This window comes from Peromyscus leucopus, chromosome 2 (genome assembly GCF_004664715.2).
Source record: "Peromyscus leucopus breed LL Stock chromosome 2, UCI_PerLeu_2.1, whole genome shotgun sequence".
Taxonomy (NCBI): Eukaryota; Metazoa; Chordata; class Mammalia; order Rodentia; family Cricetidae; genus Peromyscus; species Peromyscus leucopus.
Window position 1 is genome coordinate 135,584,914 of NC_051064.1, and position 23,986 is coordinate 135,608,899.

The following is a 23,986-nucleotide window of genomic DNA, read 5'->3' on the forward strand; positions in this document are numbered from 1 at the left end:
TTATACATAAAAAGGGAACATTTATTGTTTCTTCCTCACCAGCAATACCCCCGAGAGGTGCTTACACGTAAAAAAAGGAACATTTATTGTTTCTTCCTCAGAACGCCTTTCCAGCCTCACCCAGCAGGAACAGGAAGTGTACAGCCTGTCAAGACCACAGCACCCCCAACACCACAGCAGTCCTTCGCACTCAGGACCCTGGAGCTGGCCAGGGAAAAGGAGCTACCCTTGTTCTAGTGAGGATTCTCCAAGTGCCTTCCTTAAGGCAAGGATCTGACTCAGCCACCCAGAGCTGGGAACTAGTCATGCTGATGTGGTTTTCCTGGGGCTACTGAGACCTGCTCTCATAAGCTTGGCCACTGGGGGCTCCTAGTGATGCAAAGATACTTGTGGCTTGGCTGAGATTCAGGATGCCAGAGCCCATGGGACCAGCGAGATTAAAACAGCTCACCACTGGACTGCGCGACCACCGGGTGGGGTGGGGGTGGGGGGACCACTGGGGCTGCAACATCAGGAAGATGCTTCTGGAGGATTCCGTTTCACCCGTGGAATCGACAGACTTCAAAACACATCTCCCCGGAAGTCGGCAGCGTGGCAGCTAGCAGGGCACGGAGGCCCGAGCCAGCGCTGTGTGGAAAGGCACCAGATGGTTTGTTATGAAACACATTTTGGTCAGAAAATAGCTGGGGCTTTTTGGTTCCTGGGAGGACAACAAAGCTCGAGAGAAGGGAGGCGTGGGCTGTGAGAGGTGGGCGGCACAGACAGCAGCTTTGGTATCAGACCTGGGTTCCATTCTCAACTCGACCCCCCCAACATGTATTGCCTCAGTTTCCTTATCTGTAAAGTGGATGAAAAATATTCTGCCACAACCTAGTGCTAGGCTTTGGTATCGTCCCAGGAATTGGAGGGGGGCGGGCAGAAGATGGGGCACACACAAGGACAGACACACAGACGAAACAGAAGAGCAGGCCCAGCTTTGTCTGCTGGGGAGCCACAGAGGCGATCCCCACAGCTGCAGTGGGACTGGAGGTCTAGGCAGCCGGCACGCTGGGTCCTCGCACCTTGGGGACGGTGGCCCGTGTGGAGGGAGGGCAGGAGGCAAGCTCTATTCCCACAGCACCGGCCAGGACCTCAAACCATGTCCGTTCTGTGAGAGTTAAAGTGCAGAGCTAGGTGTCTTTGGTCAGGGGCTGCCCCAAAGAAGCTGAACTCGAGGGCCCCAGCTCCCCTAAAGGCCATGTCCCCTCCAGTGCACAAAGAACGACAGGCTCTCACTGCCTGAGGAGAAGAGGAGCATGGGATGCTTTGGTCACTGTCTTGACCCCCACAGCAGGAGGGCACCAGGAGGCCCTGCCCTGCCCACACCGTGGGCGCCTGACAGAAGGAAACCTGGTTTTCGAGTATAGACCAGGAGTCACTGACTGCACAGTCCCGGCCCTTTCCGCCCTCTCCCTGATGACTGCAGCTCACGGCGGCTCCTGGAGACGGCCGCCCGGGCGCAGGTGGCTTTTGGTCCATCACGTGTCAAGGCCAGTGTGTCCTGCCGGTCCCAGGCCCTCAGAAGTTGAAGAAGTCATCCTGATCGATGCCACCGCTGTCAGGCTTGTCCCAGTCGGTGGGCGACAAGCACTGCGCATACTGGATGTCCTGTGCTGAGAGTCCAGTGTCCAGGACTTGAGGGTTCGTCCGTGACTGTGCCAGCCTGGAAGACAAGGTGGTGTGAGCCAGGCAACAGGTGAGGGGCTGGCAGGGGCAAGGAACAGCAACAGGACGTGAGTGGGGAAAGGCCAGACTCAAAGCTCAGCAGGAGAGCTAGAGCCCCTGACAACAGGAGGCCCAAGAGGGTCAGAGCCCCGAGGCAGGCCATGATACCCTACTCTAACAAAGGCCAGCTGTGGGCAGGAAGTGTTCGGCCATGAGATGACACTTGGCGTAACCAGGGTCAGCATGTGCTTCCCAATAGTCACACAAGGAGACAAGCCTAATGTCCAGAAGAACCTGGAAGGGCAGCCCTGTCCTCAGGAGGGGCTCCTGGGGTGTGTGAACGCCTGGAGGAAGGCCTCTGACAGCAGTCCCCGGGGCCAGGACTGTGAGCTGATGGTTAAAAGGGGTGTTTCATGGTCAGGTTCAGCAGACAGGGGGCCGGTCTGGGCCAAGGGATCACACTACACAGGGATCTGTTTGAGGTGGTTAGTGAGGACCCGCGACCACTGAACATTCTGGAAAGCAGATGACCACTGTTTTCCAGATGTGGGTGGAATTGGCCACAGAAGCAGGGAAGGTGGGGGAAGGGCTGCCTCCTTGAGAAGGGCCTCACCTGGTGCCCACCCTGGCTACATCCGGGGGTAGAGGGAGGGGGAAGGCCAGAGGGCAAAGGCGCTAACCCTAAGGAAAGCCCTGAGGCAGGCGGCCTCTGACAGTGCCCCACATCCAAAGGAGACAAGGGAGGCCTGAGGACCCAGACTCGGTACTCGGAACCCCAAGTGGCCAGTCCTCGCCTGCGGGCTTCTTCACAACATGTTGCAAAATGACAAGCTGCTCCTGCCACACAAAGCATTCTCACACAGGAGCCACCCTGCAAGAGCTTCCTGCCTAAGTAGAAAGCTCCCTGTCCCTGGAGGAACTCAAGAATTGCTGTGCAGGCAGCTAGAGGGCTCCAGTTCTCAGTCAGGACAAAGGCCTGAGGGTAAAGAGCAGCCAGGTCCAGCCTGAGGCCCACACACATCCCCAGCACAGGCCCTCAGAGTGTTACCTTGAAAATGCTTCATCCAGGCCATCATCCAGCTCCTTAGAAACAGAGAAAGAAGTAAGAATTCTGAGCGGGGCCATGGTCCCCAAGGGAGCTACAGGAACCCAGGACCTGTATATGTGTTGGGAGGAGGTGCCTAGCAAAGGCACTCCTCATGCCCACGGACCCAAAGCTGGGGCCCAGGACAAGAAAAGGCATGTCTCAGCTAGGCAGGAGTGGCATACACCTTTCATCCAGTACTTGGGAGGTGGATCTCTGAATTTGAGGCCAGTGTCTACAGAGAGAGTTCCAGAACAGCCAAGGCTACACAGAGAAAGCCTGTCTCAGAACCCCCTGCTCCACTCCACCCCTCAAAAACAGAAAGAAAAAGAAAAGGCATGTCTGAGGCCTCTGGACCTAAAGCGACCCGGATAAGTCACAGCTCCTCTGAGACTTAGCTTTTCCTTCTGTAAACTGGGGGACATGATTTCCACAGCTTTCCAGCCCCAAAGGGAAGCACAGAGAAGGTTTGTCTGCACCCCATTCATGCCCACTGCCAGCCACAGTCCTGGGCTAGTGCAGGGTAACTGATATTAGGACCTCTCAGCCTTAGGGGCTAAGTGCTATGTGAACCCCTCCAGGCCTTTAGGACACATGGCAATGGCATGGGACTAGGCAGCAACAGACAGGTACAAGAGATACCCAGGGTGATCCCAACAGAGGTGACCTGACAGTTGTCAGGAGTCCCATCATGCCATCGTGTGAAGAGAGAAACTGGCCTGTGGCACAGGCTTGGGGTCCCAAGCCGTGGAAGGTTGGTGTCCTTCCTAGAGAGGCAGGTGGATCTCTGAGTTCGAGGCCAGCCCTGGTCTAGAGAGTGAGTTCCAGGACAGCCAGGGCTACACAGAGAAACCTTATCTTAAAACAAAACCAAACAAAACCAAAAAACCCCAAACAACAACAATAAAAAGGAAAAAGGAAAAAAAGAAAGAAAAAGAAAGGAGGGAGCTATGACAAGCACAGGGTGTCATTCTGCAGATGCGAGAGCGTGGTCCCATCGGTCACTGTCATGTGCTCATGAGGATGCTAACATCTGAAGAGTCTACGGGGCCCGGGAATCTTGGTGCTATTTTTGTAATGTAGTTTGAAGTCAGCCACCTCCCGATGAAAACTGAAATTAAAGGCCACTCAGGTTCCTCTGGGAGATGCTGCGGAAGGTCGGTGTCGTCGCTGAGGGAGTAAAAAGGCTGATCCAGAGGTCAGGCACTGGCTGTGAGACCTGAGAGCCTGCAGCCTGAGCCTGGGTATGCATTCAGACAGTTGAGACGGGAGGGGTACCAGGCACAAAGCTGCCATGCCTAACAAGGGAGCCTTTGCTGCTCAGAGAGGGAAGAGCCAGACACCCAGATTCAGAGCTGAGTCCTGTGAGGAGATGGCCGTGCTGGGAACCAGGCCTGCTGGGGACACAACCCTGAGCTCAGAGGGGACATTGTTCAGCTACTCCACCCAGGGCCTGATGGGCTGGGTCTGGTCCTGCCAGAGGCCCATAAGTCACGGTGTCAGAGCCTGGGTCTGGGAACCACTTCAGGCTTGTTCGGAGACCTGGCTAAAACTCAGGGGATCCAAACACCATGCCCGGGCCTCATAACTACTCACCCAGACAACACTGTTGTTGCCCAAGACTGGAGGCCGCAGTGTCTCGTCCATGTTGTTGGTATTAGCGGTGACTGTAGACAACGGGGCCTTAGCTACCTCCTCCAGATCCAGCAGGTTTCCAGTGGCAACCACTAAGAGGGGTCAGTTGGGGGTATCAGGAGGACATACATCTCCTCTAGCCTCTTCCGCAGACACATTCCAGTACCCCTGACTACACCAGTCCTGACCAGCTCTGGGACTCCGACCTTGTCCAGACGTAGGACAGACCTTGATCATCCGGAGCCCCCTTTTGACGCCCCCCACCCACCCACTACCCATCCCCAGCTACAGGACAGTTGCCCACAGGGGAGAGCCTGTGGCTCCTGAGGGCAGACCCTGGAGCCTGCATAGTCATAACATAAACTGAATGTTTAAAAGCGCACCAAGTAGGCCGGGCGGTGGTGGCGCACACTTTTAATCCCAGCATTTGGGAGGCAGAGGCAGGGAGTTCTACAGAATGAATTCCAGGACAGCCAGGGCTTCACAGAGAAACTGAGTCTTGAAAACCGAAAACAAACGAAAGTACACCAAGTAGGCTGGGATGTCTAACAGGCTGTAAAGCACACAGGAGCACATACAAGTGGACGCGTGTATGCGGGGACATGCCCGGATAAGTGTGCGTCAGAACAGCATCTTCTCACAAGGCACATGCACTGCTGATTTAACACAACAGGGCGAACAGCGAGAGCTCGGGAGGGAAGCCCTGGACCACGGGCAGGCACAGGGCCAAGACTCACAGCTTTTCAATGAGGAGGTGCCGTCACATCGGGTCCCTGAGGCGTCGCCTCCCTCCTGGTTGGCTTTCTCCCTCTTCTCTTTCTCTGTGGGATGAAGGCACGACACACTGAGGCCCTAAATACAGACGCTGTCTCCATGAGCCACTGGGGAGACAGCAGGCTCGGGGCACCTGGGCAGTATGGGGCTCCACCAGGAGGAAGGACACCTTCCCGAGTTCACTTAAGCCTGAACACTCTGAAGAAGAGGGAAGATGGCCTTTGTCCAGATGGGGAAACTGAGTCTTAGAGAGAGAGGTAAGATGACCTGTTCAAGACCACCAGCCCAGTAGGAGATGAGGCCCAGGCCTGACTTCGGGCCTGTATCCACCCTGTTCACATCACTCACGATGCCCAGGAGGAGAGACTCACCTTCCTTGGACACCTGCCAAAACTCAAAGGCAACTTTGAAGGCCTGGGCTACAGTGAGGGTGACGGCTTGTGCCTGAAAAACAGGAAGTGAGGGTGGGGATGGGCACAGTGTCAGCCAGCAAAAGCAAGTACGAACTGGAGGGCCGGGGCGCCCACCCCGTGACAGGCTCTGGAAGGCCCAGGGGAGGAGGGAGAGGCCTAGCTCCTCCATTTCCCACAGCAGCCTGGGGCACGAAGAGGCCACACTCTAGAGAGGCAGCTGGGGCCCAATGCAGCACCCCCTGTCCAGTGCCTCCTACAATGGTCATCTCTCCCTTTTCCTTCCCTTCAGGCATACCTAAACCAACTGTGAGGACTACTTCTTCCGGGAATCCCTCCTGGGTTGTCGGAGGATTCCCTCCACTCAGAAGCCAGGAGTGGAAGGGCCTAGCCATGCCTGAACAGGGACCACACTGTCAGAACCACAGGGCGCTGAGGGGGCCAGCAGCTGCTAACCGACTCCCCAGCGAGGTGGGGGGTGGCAGAATCAAGATGTCAGTGATGCTAAGGAAGAAAAGCCATCCAGCACTGTGGCCAGCCTATGAGCAGATGCCCTGGCTCCCACTTCAAACCCCCTCTCTCTCGTCACCAGCACGGGGCTCCACAGCCCCGCGCACCCCCCTCTGGAATCTGCTGATGGACGTGTCCCTAGCTCACATGCTTCCATCCCTGTGGGAATGCTTCCTTACAAGCAAGAGAGGTGCCACAGCTCAGATAGAGCCCTCAGGTGGCAGCGATGGCGTCTCAGGTCCCGATTGTCACACAGATCTGCTACGGTCTCCTGTCAGCCCAATCCTGGGGTACCCAGCCCAGAGCTCGGAGTGTAAGCAGACAGTCAATTGCAGACAAGTTCAGGCTTAAGCAGCCTTCACCAGACAATTCAATTGAGAAATAAATCTGGGGCCACCGCCTTCAAAACTCTTTAAAAAAAATTCAAAATCTCCAAACTGACTGATCTGCGCCAATTAAACTTCACGAAGTATAAAACCTCATTTGAATGTCTCCGTCATTTACATTTTTGATGGAAGTGAGGCTGCTTTATGGTAAAACTTAAATATGGTAATTAAGTATGAAAGTCTTCACAGCTGTTTACAATTTAAGCTGTCACGTCTGAATCAAGTTTAATAGACCCAGTTACCATTGAGAATTGCCCATGAACTAAAAATATGGGCTAATTACCAGCCAAGGCAGATCACCATGCTCTGGAGCAAGGGCTGGTCACCCATGTGGCAGGACCACGGAAACACCATTATGTCTGCTGCAGGAACCTAGGACAGGGGTTTATTCTGTTTACATACATCCTGCCCCTCTGTCCTGGTGTCCTGTACAGTAAGTCGTAATAAACATGTAACCCGAGCAGAGATGTGAAGCACCGTGTGCAGGTGACCGCAGATCTGGGCTGGGAAGGCCTCGGGGCGGGCTGCTTCCCCAGGGACCCCCAGCAGTATGAGTCACAGGAACACTCAGCAGGAAGACTTACATTCCCCGGGCCACTGCACGGCCCTCCTGGGATTCTGCTGGGGATCTGTGTTATGACCCAGAAGCTTCCTCTTGGTCCAGCTGTCCATGTCCCTATCTTGTTCTGTCTAAGCAGGCTATATCAGGAAGTCAAGGAGGGCCAGACGGGCAGCCCAAACAGGCCCTGTGCTCACCATCAACCCTGCTGGCGCTTCCCTGGCTCCCATACTAATCTCTACGCAAAGATCCCTCCAGAACACCAAGGTCCACGTGAAGGAAACAGCCCTGTCACCTCTGCCGGACAGAACCGGGGTCTCCCACGCCCACATGGGGAGCCCAGCCTCCTCCACCTCCGCTTCTGATCACAGAGGCTGTGTTTGCTAAGCCGAGGCCTCTCCCATGAGCATAGGAACCGCTTCCTTGCAGTGACCTTCTGATCATGCTCCAACAAGACCAGGAAAGGGGGTCCTTGGGCTGCATTGTGGGGGACCCCAGAAGGAACCCCTTTCTCCAAGCTTCTTGTTTGGCCAACAAGGAAAGGTGGAGACTCAGGGAGGGCCACGTTTGCACCATGGGTCCTGTAGGCCGACAGGCCCGGCACACCACAATCAAGTTGTGCTTTTGCACACTCAATCCCTAAGCCCTCAGCCTGGCACGCTCCTGTTCACTACTCCACTCATCCTTTAAGGCTCCAGTCTCTGGGCATCTCCCTAACCTCCAGGTCCAAAAACCTCCACCTCAGAGCCAAGCCCCGGACTCAATGTCAAATCCAGCCCTTCCCCCACAGACCTACACAGCAGGTCTGTATTGTACACTGCGGAGCCTTGTCCACAAACTGGAGACGGCTGATAGAAGGCGGAGCGGAGCCAAGGCCTCCACCCATCTCGGCTTGTCCCTCAGCTAATCAGGGAATCTCTGAAGGTTGTCCACACTGTTGGCCCACTGAACTACGGCCTTAGGGCCCAGCTAAGGTCTTGAAGCCCTGGGAGGAACATATACCACTCCAGGGTGACTTGGAAACCCTGGGTGACAAGAGGTAGAAATAGGTGGAAGACAGACCACAGCCAAGTCACGCAGAGAAACAAGCGGCTGGGTGTCCAACAAGAGCTCTGCCCCCAACCCACGAGGCCACACTAGCCACAGCCATGGGGTAGATGGCTTCTGCTTTTCTCAGCAATGCCTCTCTAACCTGGGGCAGGCTGTGGACAGACAGTCCTCTGGCACAGGCCTCCTTCTGAATGGCTGGGCCTGCTCCCTGTTCTGCACGGAACCCCATCCCGGAGGGAGCTGCTTCACGTGATCACGCCCCTCCCTCCCACCGGTGCGCGCACGGCAGCTAGGACTTAGGGCCAGCAGCCCTGCCTGCTGTGGTCAGTGAGGAGGAAGGAGCAAACAGTGGGAACACAGTGAGTCTGTAGTTTGAAGTCAATGTGGCCTCATTCACACCAAAGGCTCCGGCCATCTGTGGGAACCAGGCTGTCATGGGAGAAGCCACCACTGCTCAGCGCCCTGCAGGATCCCACAGGGGTGACTGGCAACATGGAGTCTGCAAGGAGGTGAGGCATGCAAAAGAAATGGGGCCTTGGAATGATCCTAGGGGCCAAGGAGGTGACCTCCTCATTCTGCTGACAGAGACGGACAGGGTTCACCCATGGCCACACAGCATACCAGCTGTTCTCATTCTCCTAAATGTCCTGTGCACAGCAACCAAACCTCACAGGCAGGCTTAGATTGAGGGTGTTGAGATGGGGAGATAAATCTGGATTATCCAGTGGCCATTATCACCACAGGGACCTGAGCGGGAAGGTGTGAGAAACAGCAGTGTGAGAATGGACGGTGTAGAGGTTTGAATAATGGGCCCATGTGTCTGAATGCTTTGTCACCAGGGCTGGCACTGTTTGAGAAGGCTTTGGAGGCGTGGCCCTGTTGGAGGAAGTATGTCACTGGGGGTGGGCTCTGAGGTTTCAAAAGCCCACGAGGCCCGAAGTTCTCTCTGCTTTTGGATCAGAACTTCACTCTCAACTACTGCTCCTGGGTCTGCCTGCACACGTCAGCCTGGACGCCGCCATGCTCCTCGCCATGATAATGGACTAAACCTCTGAACCGTAAGCCGGCCCCAACCAAATGCTTCCTTTTCTAAGGGTTGCCTTGGTCATGGTGCCTCTTCACAGTGACTAAGAGACGCGCTATGGGAAGATGGTCCACAGGTGCCTCTGAAAATGAAGGCTGGCTCCGTGAGGCCAGGACTGTAGGTTGACTGTGAAGGGACTCTAGGAGGTAGGAAAGAGAAGACAAGGCTCTCTCCAGGGCTGCTGAAGAAATGCAAGCCCACTGGCCTAGTCCAGCCTCTTCCTAGGACTGGAAGGGATGCTGTCATTTATTCCTGCAGCCCTGGGAAACTCATCTGACCATAGGAACCTGGGGCCCCGGAGACTGGAGTTCCCGTGTGTCCTTTGATGGAGAAGGAAAAGGTCTCATCTCCTTGCCTCTGAGAACCATGGGCCTGGTGATCAGGCTCTGAGCTGTCGGCAGATGCAGACGCCACCAGGAGCCTCCTCGCACTCAATCTTCAAAGGTCCCAGTAACCAAGGTGTCAACAACCAGGTCAGAAGAGCTCCAGCTGCTCCCCAGTCACAGCACGGGCTGGAGAGCACCACGGTGCCTCCGTCACTCAGTCCCATCGGCTGTGGCCAAAGGCAGGGACAGGAAGCTCTCAGTCCCTGCAGAGGTGAGGGACTGTGGGATCAGGGCCTCACTTTGCACCTGGCTGGCTGTGTTATCATGAGCAAGGCTGCTGGCACCTGGGGTGTGTCCTAGTGCAATCAAAAGGCTTAAAGAAAAGCAACAGAGATCTTAACCATTCCCACCTCATGGAACTGCCCTGGAGACTAACTAAGAACCCGCTTTGAAGCCCAGCTCCAAAATGGGCACAGAGGAGGCTGCAAAGGAGCCATTGGCCTCTGCGCGACCCCAGAAAGCCTAGTCCAGAGAAGACTCACTTCTACCTTGTGCTGGGTCCCTCTGGATTCCCTCTGGAATTCCCGTCTCCAAAGCTAATTCCTACAGGGCCTGCACCCCAGGCTATACTGATAACAAGAGTGTCACAGCCTCAAACCCAAGCAATCACATTACTGAGAGGAATATGCCCAGGGGACATGGGCTGCTCATTGCCCACAGCCAGGCGGTCCAGCTGGTCTCGGCCTGATTCTGACTCCAGCCCTCACAGTGTACTCTCACGCCCACTTGAGATTCCCGGGGATTTCCTCCTGTGTTTAAGTCCCTGTGACTGTCCCCTCCGGGCCCGGCCCGCCCACTGACCACTTTCCGCTTGGTGCAGAGGAAGGCGTGGCACTCGAGGCTCTCGCTGTGCTGGCTCTGGGCGATGTATGCGAACACCTTGTCGTGCATCTTGTCTGCGGTGCAGTAGGAGATCCTGAAAAGCAGGTGAGAAGGGTCACCAGGCCTGCGTGGCACCTCACATCTGGATGTGCCTCTCCTGGGTCTCAGGGAGTCTGCTGCCTGGTCTCCACCAGGGCAAGCCTCTGCAGATCTGGACTTGGCATCCTGAGTCACCTACAGAGAGAGACTCAGGCCGGGCAGGGGACATGGGGAATAAGGAATGAAGCACCTTCTTCTTTCTCTCCACAACACACTGAGCCACAGCTCGAGCAGGAACGTCTGAGCCCAACTGCACACCAGCCAACACACCAAGGACCTACAGATTCTTCCTAGTTTAACCTCTGAGCCATCCTCAGAGCTGGGGGTCTGGGACACAGCGCTGCTGATAGAGCCAGGGTGTGAACTCACAACCACAACCTGAGGGGTCTGTGCCAACTGACAGGAAGGAGAAGCACTGCCGTGCCTACTGCTGCATTTCAAGTACTCTTCACCACCAGACACCAGATGATATCCAGGACCATCTCCAAGAGACCAGGACTGAGTCCTCCTGGAACTGTGGCTGGAGGTGGGGCTGGGGCTGGGGCTATGTGAAGATGACCCGCCCAGGAGCCCCAGTGGGTGCAGAGGAGGCGAGTCAGCTGCCACTGCAGTTAAAGGTGACCTTGCAGGTTTCTGCCCACAACCCCAGCGCCCCAAGGCTCACCACCTGTTCTGTCTGGTCCTTCCTACCTCCATTGATCCTGAGACTCAGTCAGGGGCGGGGCTGTTGGCAGGGGACACAGCTCAGCAGATTCACCCCTCACTGATACAGCCCCAACTTTCATCACATCATTTCAGTAACACCACTGATCACCCCCAGAAGGGAAGGAGAGGGTGCCATGTCCCCAAGTGCTTTTTCCATCCTAGGCATCTGGCCTCCTGCTAACCATCCCTTGCTTCTGGACAGCTATCAGTCAGATCCTGCAAGGGGCCACCTCCACTGGGAGGTCTTCCCAGGTTTCCCCTGGCACACCCTTCTTCTCAGCCTTCTTGGGAAACACTGTCTCCCACATCCTTCCCTCCATTCCTTTCCACACTGGAAGTGCCCAGAGGGCAGGAGCTGGCAGGCACTTCGAAGTGTTGGCGAAGGGGCAGCCTGAAGCCCCTGGAGCTGGACCCTACCTCCCTAGGATCAGAGAAGGGACACCTCCATTACTGCTCCAGATCCTGCATGGGGCCTCTCAGAGACACTGAGCCAGATGACCAGGGCTGAGCACTGTGTTCAGGGCAGAAAGAACAGGCAGGTTTCACAGCTATGTGTGGCCAAGCACAGGCCCTCTGAGCCTGTGCCGGCTGATTAGGGGACAGCAGTACCCACCATCGCAGCGTCCCTGGGAGCTGTGGGTTACTTCCTGGCACTACATTAACAGCACAGGGAGGCAGGACCTGGCCCCAGCCCATTTTACAGACGAGGGAAATTGAGGTTTCCCGCACCCCAGAAAGAAAGCTGTAGAGCCTAGATTCAGACAGGCCACTCCTATCATTCCGAGTGGCAGAGCAGGCATGGCCACACTCCTATCATTCATGGCCACTCCCTGCTGAGCGTACCTGTAAATGGACACGTTCTCAATGAGCTGGCTAGTGAGGCTGTCCGTCAGGATGATCCCCCGGGGCGACACCTTGAGTGTTACCTTCTGCAGTTTCTTCCCGCTGGCCTTGGCCTAGGGGCACACAGGGGTCAGAGGAGCCCTGTCTGGTGGTCTGTACCTCACTGCGCCAAGGCCCCTCAGCTCAGACAACTGACGGGTGCCATGGAGTGGACACTCAACCAGCACCCTCGTGCTGGCTAGTTTTGTCACCTTGATATGAGTGGCAATCACCTGGGAAGAGGGAGCCTCAACTAGGAAAACCCCACCACCAGACTGGCCTGTAGGCAGGTCTGTGGCGGCAGGAAATGCCGGGTGATTGATTGATGTGGGAGGGCCCGGACCCCTGGGGGGGGGGTTACCCCTGTGTAGATGGTCCTGAATATAAGAAAGCAGGCTGGGCAAGCCATGAGGAGCCAGCCTCCCGCTTCGTTCCACCCAGGTCTCCGCTTCAGTTCCTGCCCTGACTTCCCTCAGCGATGGGCTGGAGGCAAGTTTAAGACAAACAACCCCTTTCCCTACCCAACTCCTTTTTAGTCAGTGTTCTAGACAGCAAACCAGGACAGGCCTCCTGAGACACAGACAGACAACCGTTGCCCACTAGCCCCTGATGCTGGTGAGCACTAGCCCTCACGGGAGGGGCTCAACACCCCTGTCCGGGAAGACATGTAAGGGGGAGGAATGCTACACAGATTGCCACAGCCTAGCGCCATGACCTGGGGACCCGCTCCACCCACATGCCAGGGCCTGAGCCGCAGGTCAAGGCCACCCTAGGGAATCGGCTTAAAGGGCCCACACCCACTCAGAGGTACGGAGAGGACACTTTAGTGGGCCAAGCAGTGAGAACTTGGGAAATGGGGAACAACTTCCTTCCCTCCTTGGAGCTAGTGAGTCACCAGGAGCCCGAGGTGGGGACTCAAGGCTGGAAGCCGTCAAGGCCAGAGTGGCCCGAAGAGGATGCTGACCGACTCTTACCCACAAATACAAAGGCTGAGCTGGACACAGGAGATTCAGTGTGCCAGGCTCAAGCCCGCGTCATACAGATCCCACCTGGGGACAAGGACAGCTGGGGCAGGGGGAGCTGGCCTGGGGTCCTGTCCTCCCGTCGGGACACTCACTGTGGCCACGATCCTCTTGACGGCAGCTGCAGACAGCTCCTCACCCTTGGGCCGCTCCACCAGTGTCATGCCAAGGTACTTGAGGCTGAAAACCATGCCCTCCAGCAGGGTCTCCCGGGTGTCCGTCCAGTTCTCTGGCAACTCTAAGACAGGACGGGCAGCCCTCAGCATGCTGAGCAGGCCTGGCTCTCACCACCCGCCTCCTCAGCACACCTACAAAGGGCCCTAGGGTACCCCATCTTTATTTAACTATCATCTCCCAGCCCACAAACCTGACCAGCTTCACATACACTGTCCCCATCCACCCTTAGGAGCACCCACAACCCGTCACACACACTGCAGACGGCCGCTCCAAAGCCCAGGAGGTCAAACCAAGTCACAGAGAGTCAAGATTTGGCTATGCTATCTCAATGTCGACGCTGAGGTCGAATGGTCCCACCTCCTCCCTGAGTCCTCAGTCTGAGTCTTTGAGATGGGGGTTATCACACTATGGTGATGTGAAAGAAAAAGGCCCCCATAGGGAGCGGCACTATTAGGAGGTGTGGCCTTGTTGGAGGAAGTGCGTCACTGTGGGGGCGGGCTTTGAGGTCTCTTCCGCTCAAGCTTCGCTCAGTGTGACCCCCAGTCTACTTCCTGTGGCCTGCATGTCAACATGTAGCAGCTCCCTCTCCAGCGCCATGTCTGTCTGCATGTCCCGCCAAGATGATGATGAGTTGAACCTCCGAACTGTAAGCGAGCCACAATTAAATGTTTTCTTCGTAAGAGTTGCCGTGGTCATGGAGTCTCTTTGCAGCAATAGAAACCCTGACTAAGACCCACATTAGAGCTAAGGAAACTGAGGCTCAAGAGTTGAAGGCACGGGCCAAAAGCCACCATGGTAGATGCAGGCAGAGGGACCCACCAGCTGGAACATCCCAGCCCGCAGTTGCTTGAGAGATGGGCAGTCTGGGGAGTAAGGACCAGCAAAGATAAAGGCCTAAGGAGGGGGTGTAGATGTAACCAACAGTCTTATTAAATAAGAAACACAGAACCAATGTAAAAGAGAAAGCCGAGAGTCAGAGCTCAGAGCTAAAATCTCACCCTTCCGCCTGCGGTGTCCCAGCTTCCCGAAAGAGAGCTATATCCTGTCTGTCCGTCTTTTTATAGTATTTTGTTCTGCCTTCTCATTGGTTGTAAACCCAAACACGTGACTGCCTCGTCACTGTCTGTATGTACAGTCCCCCAGGTCTTAAAGGCATATGTCTCCAATGCTGGCTGTATCCCTGAACACACAGAGATCTATGGGATTAAAGGCGTGCGCCACCACCGCCACACTCTTGCTATGGCTCTAATAGCTCTGACCCCTGGGTAACTTTATTTATTAACATACAATCAAAATCACATTTCAGTACAATTAGAATACCACCACAAGGGGGACTGGGGCTAGAGCTAAATGATGTCACTGGGCTGCAGCCATGGCACATGGGAAGGGTCCTCCAAGATGTCCTGGCCATCACTAATGCCATCAAGGAGGAGAGAAGAACCGGGTTGAAAGACAGGGCAGGGGAGAGTTGGGAAGGGCCTCACCTGGTCCTCATGCAGGAAAGAGTGCTGAGTAAAGGAGGGTACAGACCCCCAGGGAAGGTTTAGCCATTCCCCAGTTCCTCCTTGGAACCAAGGCTAAGGGCACCCATCACACAGTGGGAAAAGGGGCCACACTTACTTGAGAGAACGAGGTCACGGGGGATGAGCACACAGCCCCGTTAGGGCCCCTCCTGTCACCCCACAAATGCTATACCCAAAGGAGGTACTCAACTGTGCCCATTTCACACACAAGTCCCGTGCCTTCCCCACCAGCTAGGATGGGAAGGCCATGATCCAAGCTTAGGACACTCCTGTACTGTCAGGAAGGGGAGGGATCCTGGGCTCCAGGGACACTACCATGTCCCTGCCCTCTCTGGATTCCGTTGCTTTCTTTGGTCACGTCCCAGAGCCTTGGGTTCCAGGGACTCCAACACTTCATTCACACGGCTCACGGCTCAGGGTCTGTGTTGAGGAAGACGCTGTCCCTCAACTGTGCGTTTGGGGGGTGGGAGATGGGAAGAGACCCACAAGTATTACCCCTCCTCTCAGACCCAGGTGAGCGGGTTCTTCACGGACTGGTTACCCAGAGCCTGACACACAGCTGGCACTCAATGTTTTCTGAGTGTAGGAATGTCCTAAACACCCTCAAACCCTGCTATGATTGACAAGATGCCCTCCAGGCCTCCTGAACCCCAACTGAGATGACCTAAAGCCCAACACATCCCATCCATTAGATCCTCCAAAAGGAAGCAGAGTCCCTGTGTCAGGCGATGAGGACCCCAGAACAACTCCCTGTTCTGGAAGAAACCAGGACTCACGGTACTATCTCCAGGACAAGCAGAGCCACCATATCAACCAATGTAGGCACAGCAGCCTTGAAGGTCTTTCATGCCCATTCTATAGCTGAGGAACTGGAGTGCAAAAGACACTGACTTGCCCATGCTCCTCATCACTGGACCACACAACCTGCCACAAGGCAAACGGCCTCTGGTTTGGTCAAAGGTTGGAAGAGGTGCTTAAGTATTTCCTAATAACCAATGCTGCTGCTTCACAGCCCAAGATACCCAGCCCACCACTTCCAACCTGAGGCACACCCCACGCCCAATGCCTGTGTCCTTGGCAGACATTGCTAACAGACAGCAGCGCTTCCATGTTTCTCCACTATGGCCTCAGGCAGGCAATACTAATCAATCAGGAGTGACCTCTTCTCATTATCCATCCCTGCCTTAAGGCAGACATCCTTCCCCTATCTCTGGGTCCCACTCTCCCATTTCCTCTGGCTCAGCCCTTTCCTGGCCCCTGTCCAAAGCCACTTCCGCTCACTTCATTCCAGAGGGCCAAAGCCTGCCAAGGTCACTGGTGATCTCTTTGCTGTCAAAACATTCTCTCCTCCTTGACCTCAAATGCTTGACATTTTTTTACATTCCTCCTTCCCTGGCCTGACCCTTTTCTACAATACTGCCAACTTCTACACTGGCTACCAGGTCCAGCCTCAGCGACCCTCTCTCTACCCAACCCTTTACTTGACAGATGACTCAACTGAAGCCCAGAGAGGTGCAGGGCCTGTGCAAGACCACACAGCAAGTCAGAGAGAGGAGACACCTACAGTGATGGCTGGGGTGTTTGAAAGATCCCCCCCTCCTCTCTGAACACACACACACACACACACACACACACACACACACACACACACACCACAAGCTCCTACCGCACAGTGCAACATCTACTTTCTCAATGTCCAAAATGTTCTTTCCAAGCAAGGTATGGCAGTGCCCACCTGCAATCCCAGGAAGAGACAGGGGGATTCTAAACTAGAGGCTAGCCTAGACCACACCTTGAGATCTTCTATAAGAAACAAACCTTTAATCCCAGCACTTAGGAAGCAGAGGCAGGCAGATCTCTGTGAGTTTGGGGCCAGCCTGGTCTACATAGCCAAAGATGCACAGTGATCCACACATCCAGCCTCTCCCAGGGCACCTAAGAGGCAGGCAAGCTAGCCCAGTGGCTAAGGGCCTTAGTTTGATACTCTGAATAACCCTGAGATCTCCATGAGCCTCGGTTTCCTCCTCTATAAAATGGGGGAAAGTAGCCGGGTGGTGGTGGCACACGCCTTTAATCCCAGCACTTGGGAGGCAGAGGCAGGCGGATCTCTGTGAGTTTGAGGCCAGCCTGGTCTACAGAGTGAGTGCCAGGACAGCCAGGACTGTTACAGAGAGAAACCCTGTCTAGAAAAACCAAAAAAAAAGGGAGGGGGAGTAGTTCGGGGTGTTGTCTGGCTGGTAGAGTGCTTGCTTAGCATGCATGAAGTCCTGGTTTCCATCCCCAGTACCCCGGTACCCATAAGGCAGGTATGGTGGAGCATGCCTATGGTCCTAGCACTTGGGAAGTAGAGGCAGCAGGATCGGAAGTTAAAGATTATCCTTGGCTACACAGCCAGTTAGAGGCCAGCCTGGCATACACAAGGCTGTCTCAGAAAAGAAAAACGTAAATCACGATGAACTGGGAGCCGAGAGAAGATTCAGCAGTTAGGAGCACTGCTGAGCAAGTCTGGATAGAGAGCTCACAAATGCTTCCAGCTCCAGCTCGAGGGGGACTCCATCTGCCTGGCCTCTGTGGGAGGGAACCTGCACTCATGTGCATACGCACATACGCACACTGTTAAAAATGAAAAATAAATAAATCAAGGGAGAGTGTGGTGGCCCATGCCCCAAATCCCAATAGGTGGATCTCTGTGGACTCAGGCCAGCCAGGTCTGCACAGTGAGTTCCAGGCCAGCCAGGGCGACATAGTGAGGCTGTCTCAAAAGGAAGATAAAATAGAGAAAGCGAGTGTACGAGGCTCACAGGGCTGTTCAGACTGTGGCTAAGATAATGAGATAAGTGTGACAGAGGAGGAGGAGGAGGCTGAGGGCCAGGTCCCAGGGCAGGTATCTGCAGGCTTGCTCCATGCTGGCTCCGGCTGTCGCCTTGAACAGGGCTCTACCGATCCCTCCCACAGCAGCACCCATGACCAGCAGCTGCCTCTGCCTGCCTTTCTTCAGAGGACGTGTCCTCAAGTCCGCTCCCCAGGCCGCCATGCTGGAAGGGCCCCTGCCCTGACTGTTTCGGCCATTGCTGCTGCCTGCCTGTCCTTGTAGGCAGCCTCCTCTCCTGCGCTTCTGAACACGTGACGTGCTCTTCACGGAGGTTCTTCGAGGCCCCTGGCACCCACAACTTCCCCAAGAAAGAGCACTGAGACAAACAGACAGACCAGTGTGGTCTCCTACCACCAGACACCACAAACAGCAGGGAGCCAGGGCTGTACCCCTTCCCAAGGAGAGCTCCCAGAGGCCCCTGGGCAAATACAGGCCTGCGCCCTGAGCCTTATTCCAGTCGGAGTTATTTTCAGCCCTGTGGTGGGTAATGACTCCGCTATTTTCATTTTGTAATTTTACAGATGACCTGCTGTGGGAGTTAACTGGGGACAGACCACAAGTCCGGTCTAGCTTCAGCTGGCACCACATGCTCCTTTCTTGTTAAGGCCCCCAGAGGGGTTAGGGCTACTTGGGCATCCTGTCCTGGCCCTCATTACCAGGACCTGGCTGGGTGATGTCTGAACATCAGAGCTGCAGCCAAGCCACAGTACAGTGAGAACAAGCCTCTGCCCAGGGACCCGGTCTGGTTCCCAGGCCTGGTGGGGGTGTCTTGGAAGCTGCAGGGACATCCTAGGAGGGGACCTAAACTCTTCCCTGCCAGGAACATGACAATCTTCGACAAATTCAGCGGGACTTTCAGGATTTTCATGGCGAAAGTCTCAGAATGTGAACAGACTAAGAACCAGGCATGGCAGCTGATGCACGCCTTCAATCCCAGCACAGGAGGCAGAGTTAGGCCCGATCTCTGTGAGTTTGAGGCCAGCCTGGTCTACAGAGTTCATTCCAGGACAGCCAGGGCTACACAGAGAAACCCTGTCTCAAAACAAAACAAAGACTAAGCCAATTTCAAAAACTAAAACCACCAAGAGCATTGTCGAAAGTGAATAATTAAGTGATTGCGACCTCAGCCAGAGCTTCCTCATACTTACGTATACTAGAAGAACATGGTAAGGTCTCTAGGGCAAGGAAAGAAGATCAGTCCCTCAACCTTCCTGCGCCTGTTTCCTGGCTGTGACATAGGTAACAGTACCCACGCCGTGGGGTTGTCATGAGGACAGATGAGCTCACTCACGACCCTGTCTGAAACAACACCAAGAGCCCCGTGAGTCCCAGCCACTGCCACTGCCACTCGGGCACAAAGAGCTTTAATGCACACGTGGCAGCTTACTGAGATGTATGAAGTCACCAGGTCACAGCACCACAGGCAAGAAATGCAACGAAGACTCCGAAGTGAGAGCCCTGAGACTCAAGCCCACACCCACCCTGCAACGACCAAGCCCCTTCCAACACAAGGCAGGGTGACACTGGCCACATCACCCAGAAGCGAACTGACCCCTGTCAACAGTGGGTGACCCGACTCCTCAAACATCCTGTCCCTCCCTCAGCAACCAGACTGCGAGGAGCCTGGAGTTCGACGGCCCTCGGACCTGCCATTCCACTAGCCAGACGTCCTTCGCACGGCTCTTCCCTCCGGGGACTCACCTGTGTCTTCCAGGTCAGCTTCTCAAGAGAGGTGGCTGCTAGGACCGAGTACCCTGATCCCCTCCACACAGACCACTTCCTGACACACGATGCCAGCCCCTGCCGCTCTGCCTGCAGCCTGGCAGCCAGAGGTTCCCAGTGTCCTGTGGTGCCTCGCAAACTGGAGTCCCATGGGCTCCATCTGCAACATCCTCCAAACGTCACAGATCCAGTGGGTCTTGCTCCAGCCATTGCCACCCAGGAACAAGATGGCACAGTGCTAATTCTACCTCGAGGGCCCTCTGAACTAAGACCCAGGGGCTGCCCCACGGTCCACATTGGGGGCTTCCTTCCCTTCCCAGCTGTCCTGACTATACTTCCCTGGAAAATCCTCCCAGGTAACCTGCACTTGGACCCATGTGGTAACTGCTACTTCTAAAATAACACAGTCACTGCCCTATCTGAAAGAGCTGCCCCTCTGCCATTTTATCTCATTTCTAGCACTCGATGCCAGTCCCACCAACTATCTGTGGCCTTCCCCTCTGTCCCTTCCTCCACCAGAAGTGAGAACCGCCACACTTCACACTACCAGAGACATACTCAGACTCGTCTCCGCCGTTGTCTCAGGCACGGACATTCTGAGTTTTTTTGGTGTTTTGGTTTATTTTTGTTTTGTTTTGTTTCTGAGACAAAGTCTCTCCATTATGTGGCTCTGGCTGTCCTGCGACTTGTGGACCAGGCTGGCCAGGAACTCAGAGATCCACCTGCCTCTGCCTCCCCAGTGCTGGGATTAAAGGTGTGCATTAAAGGACTATGCTCAGCAGTATTTACATCCCTATAGGTAAATATGAACAGACCCCATATAGAGTCTTTCGTTATCCTTTTTCTTTGGGTTCTTTGACAGGCTAGCACAACCCAAACAGGAATCCCAAGGCCAAAGTCGCTCCAGGACCTTTAGGAAGAATACAGATGAGTTGGGGAGAATATTCTGATTCTCAGCACCAAGATAAGATCTTTATGATTCCCAGAAAGGTGGCCATGAGAAGGGGGGAGTCCTCTTTCCAGGTCAGGCCAGTGGCTCTGCCCTCTGAGTTTTTTTTTTGTTTTGTTTTGTTTTTTTACACTTTAGTAAGTATATGGCAGAGGGAGTGTGTGTGTGTGTGTACCAGAGTGCACGTGTAGAGGTCACAGGGCAACCTTTGGGAATCAATTTTCTTCTTCCACCAACTGGGACCCAGAGATTGAACTCAGGTCCTCGGGCTCGAGAGCAAGCTCTTTTTCCCATCTAACAGGCTCTGCCTTTGATCATGAAAGCTAGACCCAAGGACTGCCTAGGTCCCAACCTTTGATGCTGGGCACACCCAAGGCCTTCCCCTCTAACCTGTGTCCATATTGGTCCTAGGAGCAGCCAGCCAAACTTGGAGCGGAGGTCCCTAGCTCCCCCAACAGCCAGAAAACCCAAGGTATGTGGCTAAAATCCCTAGGCTGGAAAAGCTCTGCCTCAGGATGAGTTCTGTGCCTGGAGCCATGGACTTCACTTCCTGGTCCGTTATCTCTAAAATGGATTCGAAGATAAGACTCCCAAACTTTGTCACCTCCCAGGAGCTAATGAGCTAACACAAGCCAAACACCAGAGACAAAGCAGGAGCAAGCATTCATGGAAGTCACCCCTAGGCAAGTAAAACACACAGACACTCCCAGGAGAGTCCCAGGAAAGTAAAGCTCTTCTCTGTAAAATAAGATTATGAACTTGACACTTAACCAAAGACAGGCCAGGCTCCTGAGGAGCTCAGAGTTTTGAGAGGAACAGGAAGAAGGGAGAAGAGTTCTGCTTCCCTCCAGGGTACAAACAAGCTGAGGCCCCCATCTCAGAGCTGGCCAAACCCGGTTAAAAATTAGGTTTAGCCAGGAGGACATGGACATGGTGGTGCACACCTTTAATCTCAGCACTGGGGGAGGCAGATGCTCAAAGCCTGCCTGGTCTACATAGCAAGTTCCAGGCCAGCCTGGACTACATAATGAGACCTTCCCACCAACCTGGAAAATACATTAGCAACAACTTAACTAACACCTAGCCCAGGCTGGCCTCAAACTCACTTTTTGGCACAGCATGACCTTGAACTTCTGATCCCCAGGCTTCCAGCTCCCTAGTGCTGGGATTACAGACATGTGCAACTACAAAACAATTTGTGAAGTGCTGCTGCTGCTGCTGCTGATGATGATGATGATGGAACCAAGACCTTAGGACTAAGGGACTTCCTGAAAGCCAGGCAAGCACCCTACAAACACACCACACACACCTCCAGCCCCACAAGAATCTTATCCCCATTTTGCAGGATGGGAAACAAAATCAAGAATAAGTGACCTGCCTTGCCTTGGCTGGAGCAAGCAGGGAAACCTCACCATCCAAAATGTACCCTGCTCCTCCAAATTCATCTCTGCTTCCTGGCTCCCTCCCCTTCAGACCTCTTCCCTACCCACCCTTCTCCCTTGTCCCAGGAGAAAACCACAGGGTTCATCCACTGGAAGGGAAGGTCATGCTCCAAAGTCCTGGTCACATCCCACAAATTTTTGAAGGGTTATTTTGGGAGTCAGCAAGTGTGGAAGATGGTACATGCCCTGCCCAAGGGGCCCCTGACCCCACCCCCACCAGCAGGCACAAGCACACGTCCCCAATGCCAGTCTGGGCTAGGAGGAGCCCACAGCTGGAGCACCGCAGTGGGAGAGAGGAGGGGCCGGGGCGGGCACCCTAGGCCCAGACACGCTGGCGCTCTAGGGACCAGGGAACTCGGGCTCCCCTGGTGGAGCCCGGCAAGGCAAGGTGCTAGGAAGAAGCTGGGGGCGGGGGTGGGGGGTGGGCAGGTACTACCAGTGGGAGAGGCGAAGGGCCCCAGGTGGGTGGCAGGTGAGGGTGTGCCAGAGTCCAGGGTTTGGCTTCACACCAGGAAGGGAAGGCCTGGGTGATCCCATACGAACGACTCCCCAAAAGGGAGGGACCTGAGCTAGGTTTCTCAGGCCTTAGGGGAGGGTGCCAGGTGACGGCTCCCAGAGAGTAACCCGAGAGGTGTCTGGGGGAGGCTCCTCTCCGCCCTGCCAGACACCCGGGAGAAGTGGCAGCTAGTCTGAGTCTGCCTAGGTGCCCAGGGACTTGGACAGCCCCCAAGGGAAGGTACAAGGGAAAACAAGGTTTGAAAATAGCCTGGACGCCAGCCTTGCTACCTGGGCGCGTCCAGAGTGGAGGACGAGAGGACCTCGGGTGGCACCCGGGCTGAGCTCGCCCCTCGGATCAGGGACCTGCGGGACCCAGCGTCTAGAGGGGACCCTGTGGGTTGCGCTGGAGCTGGTGGAGAGGCTCTAGGCGTTCTCACCGCGCCGCACCTGCGGACCCGGAGTTCCGCCCGCTCCCTGCCGACCCGCCCCAGACGCAGCCGGACATGACCCCCGGGGCCAAGGCGCGCAGGTCGGGACGAGGCCGCCCGGTCCACCTTGGCCCCGAGCTCCGCGGAGGCCCGACCAGGGGCGCACACACTCACTGCGATGCCGGCCGCCCGCCCAGCTCTGCTTGGCCAGACTGGGGCTCCGGATCAGCGCGCGCCCCGCCGACTTGAGCGCGTCCATGGCCAGCTCCGGTCGCCGCCGCCGCCGCCGCCAAAACTCCTCCAGGAAAACTTTCCGCCGGGCCAGGCGGCGCGCGCCCGCCGCGCTCCTCCCCCGCCCTCCCCGCGACGTCCGGGGGCGGGCTCATAGAGGCCACGCCCATGGCACGCCCCCGGGCACGCCCCAGAGTGCGACCCCGCCCCTCCCCGCCCGGGCCAGACTCCGTAGCTGAAAGCGGTGAGGTCCTTCGTACGCGCTGTGCCCACCAAGGCTCCCAGCTCAGCTCCCTTCCCCGGTCCCAAGAAGCTACAGGATCCCACGGCCTTCTAGACAGCTCGGCTGAAAGGCACCTGGAGACCATTACACAGATGGGGAGAGAGAGGGCAAGAGCCGTCAAGGGTCTTGTTCAAAAATAAAAGTGGTTGATAGGAATGAGCTGGCTCAGTGGATAAAGGCACATGCTCCAAGCTTGATAAGGATCCCAAAGACCACACGGTGGAAGAGGAGAACCAACCGCTGCAAGTTGTCCTCTGACCTCCAGGGGCTCACTGTGGCACCCACGTGCCCTCCCCCATTGTATACAGACACAAAATAAATGTAAATAATTTAAATAAATGTGAGGGAGAGGCTCACCAAAGCAACGAGGCTTCCAACGAGAGAATGAAGGCTGTGGATTTTGCTGGGAAGGAACGGAAGTGTATAGTGGGCACCTTTAGCAGATTTCTCAGCTGTCCCCTCCCTATAGTCTCAGAGGCATTGGAGAAGTAGCCTCTGACTCAGGCTTGCTCTGTGACCCCAGGTTGTCCTTCCCTTCTCTGAGTCAGGTTACTTGTCAAATGAAGCATGAGCCTATCTCTAGAAAACCGCCCCACCTGCCTGGGCAGAAACTATAACCTTGCTCCATCCCTGATCTGCTTCCAAAGCAGCACACCTGTTCCAACTCCAGGAAGCTAGAATAACTCTAGAGCCAGGTATGATGGCTCATACCTGTAATCCCAACACTTAGGTAATGGGAGCTGAGGCAG

The 23,986-nt window shown here is 55.4% G+C and overlaps 1 protein-coding gene across 2 annotated transcripts; it reads right to left on the minus strand.

Annotated features, from left to right (window-relative positions):
* Ldlrap1 (low density lipoprotein receptor adaptor protein 1) lies at positions 1–23,068 on the minus strand. 2 transcript variants are annotated; one of them, XM_028875469.2, is made up of 9 exons: positions 22,898–23,068; positions 13,208–13,350; positions 12,052–12,164; positions 10,384–10,498; positions 5,569–5,641; positions 5,161–5,244; positions 4,385–4,515; positions 2,753–2,784; positions 1–1,702 (listed from the first exon to the last, which is right to left on the minus strand). In XM_028875469.2, the coding sequence occupies exons 1-9, from the start codon at positions 22,980–22,982 to the stop codon at positions 1,558–1,560; spliced, it is 921 nt and encodes a 306-aa protein (XP_028731302.1). In that variant the 5' UTR covers positions 22,983–23,068; the 3' UTR covers positions 1–1,557. The 2 variants fall into 2 exon arrangements, with proteins under 2 accessions (XP_028731302.1, XP_028731300.1); XM_028875467.2 differs by having other exon boundaries at positions 2,753–2,787; positions 22,898–23,066.
* Between the last annotated feature and the right edge of the window lie 918 nt (positions 23,069–23,986).

Bases quoted from the DNA above. Each gene is read 5' to 3' on its own strand.
- Ldlrap1 (XM_028875467.2), bottom strand. From the start codon at position 22,982: ATGGACGCGCTCAAGTCGGCGGGGCGCGCGCTGATCCGGAGCCCCAGT. The intron at 13,351-22,897 runs GTGAGTGTGTGC...GTCCTGTCTTAG, and splicing joins GGCGGGCGGCCGGCATCGCA to AGTTGCCAGAGAACTGGACG. The intron at 10,499-12,051 runs GTACGCTCAGCA...CCTGCTTTTCAG, and splicing joins GAGAACGTGTCCATTTACAG to GATCTCCTACTGCACCGCAG.